Below are 12,891 nucleotides of genomic sequence, written 5' to 3'. Positions count from 1 at the left end.
ACTTGTATTGTATTGTACATACACTGAAAATCATAAGAGATTAAAAAAAGCAAAACGCTGCAATTCATTTTATTTCTATAGTGTTTTTGATGAAATATATAGTAAATATATTGTGTTCTTGATTTAATTATATTATATTTTAATATTATATATCAATAACTTAACACAAAGAACTCAACTTGAAAGTATTTTGTAACACTTCGATACTTTTCCTCGGGGTTTATTTCAGAGCGGCCAAGCGAATAAAGTATTGATACGTGGATTTTATATCTTTATATGTGAAAGGTTATAGCCAAATAAATGGTATAAAAAAGATTCACTTACATCTTTTTGTGCACATACAAATATATTTTATACATTTTTTTTTCATCTACAAAAAATATGCTTGACACCACACAGTGAAATAGTTTATTAGAAGAATGATTAAGAAAAGAGAAATGATAAGACGAAAAGACTTAACAAGATGATTCTAAATTAATCAAAAAATTGTAAAGGATATATGGAACGTGTGATTCGCATAGTCTTTTTTTGAGAGAGAAAATATAGTTTTACATAAATTCGTACAATTAATGAATATTTTAAAACGATTTATTTGCAATCGAATTAGTACTCAGTCGAACATGAGAATCAAATTCTGGTAGTCCAACGAATATGTTGTTGCGTATGAATCCAAAAGCATTTGTTACTTCATCAATATAAAAATTTCAGTCTGTCTTTTTAATGTAAAATTAAATCACATAATATATACTATATAAACAAGGAACATTATTATATTTAGTTTGGACTGCGATGTGGAAAAGTAATACTGTTTTCTTTACAAGTATTCGCAATACAATACATAAATACACGTATAATATATAATATATATGTACATATACTTATTTTTCTTGAATATCAATAATAGATTTTCTAAAAGCCATTGTAACAGATAAGAGGTATTGGTAATGTCGTTACTGAACGATACGTACTCTGAATAAAACCATATCAATAACAATACCAATAAAAGAATATGTTTTTACTAGAATATCCTAAAAATAAATTTAGAAGAGGTTCACGTACCATAATAAAACGGATTATTAACTTGTATTGCGACCTGAATTTTAAGCATCCGTAATCCGATACTGAATTCAGGTAGAATTCATTACAGATGCATTTAGGTATATAATAAATACGACTGTAATAAATTTATGTAATAATATGAGTTACATATAACCTTATTTTAAATTTTAATAGTTACATATAACCTTATTTTAAAGTATTATAAATGTATGTGTTTCATGAGCGCATGTTTAAGTACGTTTCACCATATGTCTACTATGAGGGTCGTTCACCTGAAATGCCTTGCGTTGCAAACGGCAATAAGTAGCCTGACACTGAATAGTTAAAAAGGGAAAAATTATTTCCATCAACAAAATTGTTGCTTAATCTACCAAACATTCTATATATGATTTGTATAATAACATATAAAAATTTATTTATTTATTTATTTATATCAAATGTTACATTCGATAATAAAAATTTAAATATGAAATGAATTTGACAATCTAAAGCACGTCTCGTAAGTGAGGCTTAAAATAATCCTTCGATCGTCATTACAGTAAATTAGTCCCGGTTTCTTTATTATACCCTCAAAATTTAACGACCGCTAATGTCCTGCTAATGGATCGAAGTCAGCTAAGAGGGGTTTAAGTGTTAGGACGCTGGGACATCTCATTTCATAATGTTATTTGAGAAGACTAAAAGGTTTTCGTTCTTATATCCATCAATTGAATGGTTTTTAAAGCAAGATCTTTAATTAGAGCTTATTATAATGTATTTTTTGACATTTTAATAAGTATTGAAAGGTCCAATTCTTAAAAGTCCTCTTAATACAACTACTCCCAGTGGTATATTTCTCACTGACTAAACTGAGCTATCAACGTAAATTGATAAATTTGATGCCAGTGAAATCGAATTTGGAGAATTTGTCACAAGTAATTTTATTAGTATTTTATGTGTTTTATTAATATATTTTGTACTCGCGTTAATTTTTTTTTTAAATAATTGATGTATATTGAAATAATAAATGTAAATATGAAATTTATGTCACCCAGAGCGATATAATAAGTATTTGTCTGCGTTTTATTGTGTTCGGTAAGATGAACCCCTGAGGCGTAGTCAACTTCAATTAGAGGAGGTTCATTGTTTGATGGTTGGACCTTTCGGATGATTTGACCTTTAAGATTTCTGGTTACTCGAGTTCTCTGAATAAATCACTTATGTACACTAAAATGAAATAATGAAACAGAAATTACTGTGTTTCTGAGAAATATTAATTTGGAACTGAAATATAATTTTATGATTTCAATTTTAATTTAAGCCCCTTTTAAGTAAATTTATTTAACCGCCACAATTTTCAGTTCAATTGAAAGTTCACAACGGTTCAGTTGCCTTCACATAGAACTCAGAAATATTGATCAGTTCTGTTATAAAAATCTTAAAATATTCGAACAAACACTTATATAGCAATATCGGCGTCTTTTTACAGAATTTGAGCCCAAAATAAATGTGTGCTCAGCGATGTTTTATATTTATAAACGTTAAATATTTACAATATTCGGCATGTTGTACAAATTAATATATTTTTAGTATCTTTTTCCTCGAAATGTCTTGAGTGAACTAAAAAGACGTACAAATGACTTTTATAAACAAATTATATAAGAGTATATTTTTTTTAATATTTATCTTTAAGAGTAAAGACTTAGGAGCAACTAACTAAAGAATTAAAATGGCACTGCATAATAATATTATGATAACTCTTCTTACTGTTATATTGATATATATTTACAGCATGGATAAAAATTACTGAAATAAACATACATATGCCGTACTAAATAGAATACAGACAATACCTATTTAGGTTTATTATATTATAGTAAATAATTTTATTTGCCAACATAAAGATTACACAGAAAAGATATGATTTATAACAATTACAACTACTAAAAAATATGTTTCATTAATATTTAATTCAAATCGGACAAACAGAAATAAATTCCGTACAACTTAATTTATTGATAGATACTGAACTTATTGGCATAATAGATATACGTTATACTGAGTTGTAATTAAAATAATTCAACTCCAATTAAAAGTAAATAAACATGAAAAAAGTGTTACACAGATTATATACCTACTTAATACACTGAACTTTTGGTGAAGGAGCAATAATAACTGCTCAAAGAATACATCTTACATAAATACTTAAAAAACTTGTGACTTACATGTTAATCTTAATATTCAGAATTAAGTACAATTTTATTCTAGTATCAGAAAGAATATGTCAAATGTTTATGATAGCGAAAATTGTAGGGTATATGTCGTCGAAAGACACGTTTTATAATCTTTCCAGAAAAATATTTAGCAACAACATATAAACGTAGAATGTAACTATAAAAGCATAATGAGAAATAAAAAATATTCTGCGTTCGTATTTCATTTGATAAAATTTCTAAGAGCTGAATAATTTACTAAAAATATGTATATTATACGTGTTCCTTGTTATATTTATTCAACACTCTTTTGTATTCTGTATCAGTGGTGTGAGTTGCCTCAGAAACGATCTGTGTGCAAAATAACAAGACGTAACAAACGTGACTTACTGTTGTAAGATTTAGGTCTCTTTATATGTTAAGATATTCGTCTCATCAAAATATCTTTTAAAGATAAATCTATTATTAACAACTATCGGCTATATTTTTTGTTATAGAAAATCTATTCATTTACATAATAAAGGTTTCAATTTTATTATCATAAGTTATTGTTGAAATTTTAAGTCCAAAAAATAAAAAATATTACGTTATTTTAGTTGTTACACCAAATTTATCATCAGATTTATTGAGCATATTAATATCTAAAGGGCTTTTAATTACAAAGGAAAAAGCAAAGACTTTGGTTTCCGTTTGTTTTATATATGAGAAAAAAATAAAGGAATTTTTGTTATACTCTTTCGTGAATTGATTAAAAAGGATAGATTGATTTAATAATATGTATATATATATATATATACATATTATGATTTAAAGTCTGTGGCCGCGTCTTTCTGTTTATGTGATAGTGATAAACTCAAAAACTAAGGCACTGATTTTCAAGGTTTTATCATTTGGTAGCGTGATTCTCCGAAACGGTTTTAATATGAAATTTATTAGATATATGTATTTATTTTTGTGTACATTAAGGATATTTGTTGAACATGGGAAAGTAAGCCGTCTGGGAGTTTTTAATAAAAACTCTGCGTAAAGCCTTTCAGATATAACAAAATAATGTATAGTGAAATTGTGTATCTTATATAAGTATACAGAAAAATCTGCGGTGGCATATATCTATCTCTTAGGGATAACATACTATAACCATTTTACTACTTATAAAAATTGGCATTTCCGAAGCGTTTATTAGAAAGCCGTTTAGGTAATTACGGTATAAAGTCTTATCAAAATAAATTACTTCGTGTTAGAACCTGCATCATCATCTGTAAATTACTTTTTGAATCATTTAAATTGGACATACCATTTCAAAGTTATCATAATGTAAGTTTAATAATTCTCAAAATTGAATCCACGCTAGCTCGCTCAGTCGCTTCACATGACGCGGTCACTGCCACTCCCCCCGCACTGTCTTGCCTAGTGTTTCTGTAGCTACTACGCCGTATGAATATAACGTACGAATGATGAGTGTTTTTTTAAATTATTTAATTAGATACTGAACTACTAAGTTTCGCGATCATTATAAGTATATTTTTTATTATGGTCAGATATTAAAAGTTGCGAAAGTGGACTTAAGCACACAGTGCTTTTCGCACGGTCAAATTATATATTGCCCTATCACGTGTTACTTCTAAACAAAATTTCTTCGTTATTATTACACATAATTACGTCATTAATGTTGTATACAAAGAAATATTGTATTATATTTTATATTAGCAAACTATTTTTAACATAAAAAAAGTTTTAATAAAAATATGTTTAAAGAAGAAAGATGATGAAAATTTTTTTTTTTTTTTATCTAATTTAAAAAGTATGTACGCTACCGATATGACGTAACATGGGCTAACTTATATATTGTATTGTATAATAAAAATAATCAAGTACGTTGCTTACATTAATTTATGCTAATTCAATTAATTTTAGTACACTGTCTAATAACTGATAACATTAACTAATTTAATGTTACAAGGAATTAAAAGTAATATTCCTCAGGGGCTCTCCTGTCTTTGTAACTTGACCGTAAAGGGTACTTGTGCAAATATTAATGTAAGTTAGCACGCAAAATGGTATTAGAATTCCGGTAGTATGAGGTCAATTTGCATTCATTAGTGCTAGTCTTTGTCAGGCTGTTATTGTTTATATTAAAAAATCCTTATTTTGTAGAATTTTAGTAGCGAGGAGTAAACGAAATTGAAGAGTATGAAAAAATATATTTACTTTTTTTATATTAAACTTAGGTATGTGATCTATAGCAGCGGCTGTTATCGGAGTACCTATTGATATCTTTTGCCAAATTTACAATTAACATTGTAGTCTTGTCGACTATAATTTTTGCTTTTTACTTATATATAAAATAATTATAATGCCACACATGTTGCGTATTTATATTATATAATTGTTGAACGCCAAATGGAATCAATTATTTCAGCTGTTGTTGTTTTGGACATTTTAGATCCGAACCTAAACGAACCAATTAAAACTTGTGTGAACGGTCGCTTCTAGATTATCGATACACATTTACTTCACGAATTTTAGCTTTGCACGCGTTTATTTTAATACAAATAATGCTTAAATGAATAGTGTTTAAGACTTTATTAAGAATAATTCATCGTCGTTATAAAGTATCTTTTCTTAAGAACGTTTTGTTTCGAAGAGACAATTTCAAAAGGTTCAGTTTAAGCTGTTATTGATAGTGTAAATTACTTAATTTTTTTCCATCATTATACATATACATATATATATATATTTTATTTATGTCATCGAAAGACAAATGAACTGACGATTCAATTAATGGTAGGCGATAACAATAGTCTATGCGTATTTGTAAGTGTATCCTCAGTGTCTTTAGTCTAGGGATATTAACAAGGAACAATGGAATGTTGAAAGGAGAGAAAGTTATGGGATCTCAGCATTCACTCACCTTTACCCATATCAAGTGCGAGAATGTGTACGAGACAGAGTTGGCTGTCTGCAATGTAATATCCTTATTTTCATAAAAATTAAATTTAATCGATACTTAACAAACGTTTGTAATGGAAGAATTTATAACTATTTCAAAAATATATTATTTATATATTTTCAGAATAATTATAACTTTCGGTTTTACATTCTTATTGCTGAGTTAGAAACGAGGGGGAATTCAGTAATCTCACTCCATTAACAAAAAGTCACAAGTAATAGGATAATAAGAGTCAGTTATTATCGCAATTTATTTATCAGTTTATTTATCAATTGCTAATAGCTATTAAAGAAATAGAATTAGTATAAATCCAGTGATAAAAATGTTTAGGGGTGATAATACTACAGGTGAATTTTTGTTTTTATTTATAAGCCAAATGTTGATTTGAATTTCGGGGTCAACAACCCAACAAACAAATGCACAAAAACATTTTTATGGAGTTAGTATATGCGTACAACTAAAATTAACTTCAAAGATATAAAAGCACAGGATTTAAAATAACGTTTACCTATTTAGATTGTACTATAAATTAGCAGTTCTACATAATGAGATCGAAGACTTTCGCGAGTTTTATTCATTTAAATGAAACTAATATTTTTCGCGTATACTACGCGTGCTTTATTTTTGGGTTAGAACTACATACTCCCGACATTTCGGTTACTTTTCAGCAACCGTCATCACGGACAGACGAGATGTCACATCACATCACATCACATCTCGAAAAATATAAGTTTCATTTAAATAGCCTCTCTACAATTTGTAGTACCACTTGAAATTTTTGCAAATAATAATACTCGTATAAAACATTAACAAAATAAGGTATAAAAAAACTTTATTACAGAACAATGTTGCAAGATCCACGTATTTGAATCCTCGTAATAATATCTGGTTATAATGTCTACAATTTTACTAAGGCTTTGTGACACATCAGACCTTCTTGTCAAGTCTCAAGTAAAAGTGTCTCACATTTGCGTTGCCGCCGTTTATACTTTGATTCAAGTGACTACTTAGTACTTTGTAACTACGCAAATTTAGGATTGGTCATATTATATCGCATTTTAAGGTAACTTCCTTTCACAAAGTGAAATTCTTTTAAATTTCAATTGCATTAATACAAAATTAAAAATCGTGTCATGAAAACATTTTCTTTTATGAATTCGATTTGTAGCCCAATTTCTACATAAACTATTTTAAATTTTTTAATTTTACTATCCCCAAAATCATATTTAAATTGATTTTAGAAGTTTTGAAATTCTCTTTAGATTTAAAGAAACATTTATAATCTTAAACGCTTCCAGTGTCGTTTGTGTGAATAATATATTCAGGAAGACATGTTCCACAGACCAATATTACTATAAGTGTATCAGTTCAGTGAAGAATTATGTGATCTTTATACATTAATAAACATGTTGAACGGGGCCGACAAAGGACCTTCTCTTCAAGCGTCACCTGTAAAGGTATCTCCTTCACCTGTGAGAGCTTCATCTAGTCCTGTACGGGCACCATCTTCTCCATTGAAATCCTCGCTATCTCCGGCTGGAAAACCCAGGTCACCTCGACGCTGCCAGTTTGCAGCTCCTGTAGAAGATGGGAAAGATAAGTGTGGAACATCATGGTTATGCCGCAGAGGCGCAGGAGCTGAAGCCACTGATGATTCGGGATCAGAGTCACCGGGGCCAAGTGCGCCGCTTCCACAAGGCTGTGAAGATTCTGCACCACCACCAAAAAACTGCTTTAGATTAGTCATGCTAGGGTAAGTTTTTCTGATAACATATACATCAATTAAATATTATCCCATTGTTTCCAAATTATGAACAGTTCATTAGTTTTGTGTTGACTGTAATAAATTTCGCAACTTTTGGCAATGGAGGTATCCATTTACACAGGGGCTGTGAATATAGAAAGTTTATTAAAATAATACACGGCCAGTTTTATTCCCACAGGGATTTTCAGGTAGTTTAAAAATTTATAAATGTTAGCAGACAAACGAAACATTCACTGAGGTCAACCTAAATATTCACATAAAAAAGAATATGAGAGTTTAAAAAGCAAAAGAATCGTCATATTTAATGTGTTAAACACATACTCAAACCGTTAATAGTAAAACGTAAATGAATACGTTAGCTACTAAAGAATGTGTCTACGTTCCACTATTGTATAATTTCCTTCACTACTAGTACAGGAAATTGTCTATAGTTATATGTTCCGTTCTAGTTATTATTAATATATGAACATGTTTGTAAAATAATATGGATATTTATAAAAAATATATATTTACTTACAAAGTAAAAATTAACAAATGAAACTAATATTTTAGGATTATTTTATTAGTTTTTTAAAAACTACTACAAGATGATGTGAAATGTTAATAAAATTAACAATTTTTCGTTTGTGACACTGAACCGTGAAAAGCTACAAAAAGCGTGTAGTATTTATTCGATATACAGAGTGTTACAGTAAAAAAAAATTTTTAGGCGAATTAAAAAAAGTTGCTACGTCGATCGTTTTTTTGTCACCGGTTATTTAAAAAAAAATATCATTCAATTTAGGATCTTCTTTGTTTAGAAATTTATTTTACACCGGTTTATTTTTGTTCTTACTCATTACGTTTCAATTAAAGTTACTGACTTAGATAATAAGTCTTTTCAATTAATAATTCTGAATGAAGTTTGCTATTAATTGTCTTTCAAAATCATTTGTTAAAGATTTTTAATGAAGCCTATTTAGGCACAAAACATAAGAATGAAAGAATGTTGAAATGTTTATAGAAAATAGTATTTGTGAATTGAGCCCAATACACACACACACACACACATATATATATATAAGCAATTATTTTGATTACGACATCACGTTGACACCGATTAATGGTTTTTCTCGACATTGGCAAAGTTTGTCTGAACTGATCTCGGGTCAGTAAGTTTAACCTCAAATTACATTTAACTTAGTAAGCAATTAAAAAGTTGTATCATAAGTAAAATATGACATGTTTCATGTTAGTTTCAGTTATTATTATTTTAATTTGGTTAAATAATTTTTATTAAAACATCTGTTTGTTATATTTTTATTTGTTTAGTGTGAGATTTACAACTTGAGTAAAGGAATTTCTTTTTTTTTATTGCTTATGAAATAAATACAGTTATTGATGGTATTTTACACGTCATTAATTGTTGTATTGATGAAAAAAAAATGCCATAATAGTCGGATTAGATATTATTAAGCTTACAGTATTTGACACCACCATTGGCTTACGGAAATTCAGCAGTTGTTTTTTCTGAGTGAATTTTGTTTGTAATATTGATATTGCTGAGCTATTGTTTCGATTGTAGCTATCATAAGTAACGATAATCTTGTTCTGTCATTGAAACTATCAGCTTTTTTCAGAATTTGAGTATTAAATTTTTCAGTATTTATATTTATGTATACAATTTTTTTGCACTACGTATTTTACACTTACTTTTTTAAATAAATATAATTGATCGATTAATAAATTATTTTGTAAGTGAATCAACAACTAAGGAATCATAAATTATGTTAAGTTCCTAACCATAATTATTACGTTGAACTTAATTATTACATAAAATTAAAACAAACATTTCTAAATATTTAAGAATAGTTTCTAACTTATTCTGTAAAATTAGATCTAATTCCGTTCATAAGACGTAATTAAGTTACTTTCTTGTAGACATAGTTTGATTTACTAAATTCACTCCACTCAATTTAAATAGGATATTTTTTAAAGTCGGTTTCTAATTTGAAGACAAAATTGACAAAATTGACTTCGATATTTAGTGGTTTGCTGTTATGAATTTTTTTTTATATATTTTTATGATTATTGATGTAACAGAAAATGTCATTTATCCATTGAGGTAAAATAGAAGTAATCACTACGTAATATACAGTGAAATATATCGACATCCAACCGGCGCCTTCCTGAGAGTCGTTTCCGTCATAGTTGTCATTCGAGTCAAAGAATAAAGCATTCGACATACAAATAATTCTTCTGATTATTAAATGCAAGTTTAAATTCGTTCGTTGATATTTAATTTTATTTTGTATTGCTTAAAGAAAAAGTCAAATCAATTTGGTTACCATATATAAATCTAATCAATCTTCTAGATCGGCCCGGGTAGGAAAGACGTCGTTGGTCTCAAGATTTCTTGGTACGAAATTCGAAGATAGTTACACACCAACCATAGAAGATTTTCATAGGAAGCTCTACCGAATACGAGGCGAAGTTTACCAGCTGGATCTTCTAGATACTTCTGGGAATCACCCCTTTCCTGCTATGCGAAGGTTGTCTTTTCTCACTGGTAAGTGTAAGTAGGGTGACGAGAATATTTAGACATTAGGATTGCGTGGAACAAATATGACGCATTTATTTATTTTATCTTTATCTCTTTTGCATATTTTTTCTTCCGTATATAATGAAAATTTTCTTTCTAACGAAAATTTATCATATTTCTAATTTGTTCTTTGCTGACGCTTGAATATCTTGGACACAAATAAAAGCAAAGTGTTATGTGGCATTTAAACACAAGTTAACTTCATCTTGTAACAGGTGATTTATTTGTCTTGGTATTCGCAATGGACTGTCGGGAGTCTTTCGAGGAGGTGATTCGCCTTCGGGAGCAGATCTTAGACACTAAGGCTAGTGCAAGTGGCAGTAGTCGTGGTAAAAAACAGACACCCCGAGTACCTATGGCTATAGCTGGCAACAAATGTGACAGAGAGCTAAAGTTAGTTTTTATATTTAAATTACATATTTTACTACAAGTTAAAAGCTCATTTGAAAAAGATTTTTTGCAAAACTAGATGTAAACTGATAGTTTTATTGCTTATCTCATAATAAATCTAAAGCAAAAACAAAGAATGTATCACAAAGGATAGAATACTTTACGAGTTTATTACTTGTCTTTTTTCAAAATTGTTCAAGTTTTTTTTAAAATTAATTATAAATTGGTTACATTTCATCATTTATATATATGTATGTATATAAATGATGAATTACAACATTTCTAGCAGTGACACAATATAAATATTGTATATGTTTTGTTAAATATGTCAAATTAAAATATATTTTTCTTTAATTAAGGACTGTACAAGCGGAGGAAGCTGTCTCATACTGTGCTACTCAGGACACCTCCTGTGTTTTCGTTGAAACTTCCGCTAAAAAGAACTTCCACGTTGACGATCTTTTCTATGAACTGTTTGTTGTAGCGAATTTACCTTTAGAAATGGCCCCAAACCATCATAAGCGAGTCAGCACCGCGTTTGGTAGCCCATGTACCTTGCCGCCGACGAGTAGTCAGAGCAGTAGAAGTAAGAAGTGCACTTTGTCTATAAAGAGAAGATTGTCGGACGCATGCGGTGTGGTCGCTCCCAATGTACGACGACCAAGCATTCGCACAGATCTCATGATAATGAGAACCAAAACTTGTGCCAAAGGTGATGGAGATAGCGTGACTGGAAGTCCGAAGCTCAATTTGAATAGACTAGTACGATCAAATGCGCAAAACGACAAACGGTCATGTACAATCCAGTGATATTAATAGCAGTTAGTACAAATATTTAGGCTTATATTTAGACAGGTGCTAAAAATAGTAAATAAGATTGGTCCGGTATATCCCGAGAATAACTATTTCTTCAAAAAATCTATCGACTAGCCAGATGACCAATTTGATCAGCACTGTCTTCAACAAATTATTATCTTAAAAGGATCTAATTGTAAATTGCTATAACAAAACAATTTGTTACAACGGAGTGATGCTTTGTTTGATGTGAAATGCAGCGTGTGTTAACAAAATGTATGATAACACTTAAAGCTTATTCGTTGTTTATTCATTGGATCTGTGTATCTTAATGATAAGAGTTAATTGCTTTCATGTCCTATATTATATCTTTTTCGAAGTCATTTGTGTATTCCTCAATTTCTTTGTACATTCATTTTGTCAATGAAATGTTGAAAAGGGACCAAAATCGTTCTTTTTAATGGCAAATATTCAAAATTTATCGCAATGAAATAATATTAGTTTTTAATAGTTATTGTTATAATGTTGCTTTTGTGTTGATGAATGTGTATTATATAGAGAGTTTCCACAACTTATCATTGTATCATGTTATTTATATCATATTGTATTTATTCAACCTTTTGTGATCTTTACCCTCTTGTCTGTAATGGTAAGTATAAATATTGATTTTGAAAGAATGATTTTTATTTTACCTATTGTCGTTTACATTTTCATAGTTTCCGCGATATATTTATATTTTCTACAATTATATTTATATTTAGGAAAAGTTTAAGATCTGTCGTGTTATAAAATCTGTAAAAATTCTAAGCAGCGACAAAAAACAAGGATTTTTAATTTATTTTTATAAATTACACTACCAAATAAAATGATGTACTCTTTAATTTCAAAATTTCAAAATCATCAACTGCGTTTTAAGTAAATTACTTTAATTTTATTTATTTAAATACATAGTGTTTACTCACAAGTTTAATAGAAGATTTGCTCTAAGAATATAATATATACTAACAGTTTTCCGGTCATTATATATAAATTGAAGGTACTTCATATTTTAATATGTGACAAACTAAAATTCGGGTAAGGTTTTTGTTTAACTATCAAGAATTAATTAAAAATAGTGTAACATCTTACGAGCCGGACAAAAGTGTTTTAAGTTCACACC

The 12,891-nt window shown here is 28.9% G+C and overlaps 1 protein-coding gene across 1 annotated transcript; it reads left to right on the top strand.

Moving 5' to 3' along the window:
* Positions 1-7,432: 7,432 nt before the first annotated feature.
* LOC116772698 (GTP-binding protein Rhes) lies at positions 7,433-12,361 on the top strand. The gene is made up of 4 exons (XM_061522302.1): positions 7,433-7,954; positions 10,321-10,514; positions 10,763-10,940; positions 11,297-12,361. Exons 1-4 carry the CDS (start codon positions 7,608-7,610, stop codon positions 11,745-11,747), a joined length of 1,170 nt encoding a protein of 389 aa, XP_061378286.1. The 5' UTR covers positions 7,433-7,607; the 3' UTR covers positions 11,748-12,361.
* Positions 12,362-12,891: the final 530 nt, after the last annotated feature.

Source organism: Danaus plexippus, chromosome 12, assembly GCF_018135715.1.
Source record: "Danaus plexippus chromosome 12, MEX_DaPlex, whole genome shotgun sequence".
NCBI classification, from domain to species: Eukaryota; Metazoa; Arthropoda; class Insecta; order Lepidoptera; family Nymphalidae; genus Danaus; species Danaus plexippus.
Note: the sequence above shows the minus strand (reverse complement) of the source record. Positions and strands in the feature narration are given on the sequence as shown.

What these genes read in the sequence shown, in the direction of transcription:
- LOC116772698 (XM_061522302.1), top strand. Translation starts at nt 7,608, where the DNA reads ATGTTGAACGGGGCCGACAAAGGACCTTCTCTTCAAGCGTCACCTGTA. An exon ending in TTTAGATTAGTCATGCTAGG is followed by an intron (nt 7,955 to 10,320) that starts GTAAGTTTTTCT and finishes TCAATCTTCTAG; the next exon opens with ATCGGCCCGGGTAGGAAAGA. An exon ending in AAGGTTGTCTTTTCTCACTG is followed by an intron (nt 10,515 to 10,762) that starts GTAAGTGTAAGT and finishes ATCTTGTAACAG; the next exon opens with GTGATTTATTTGTCTTGGTA.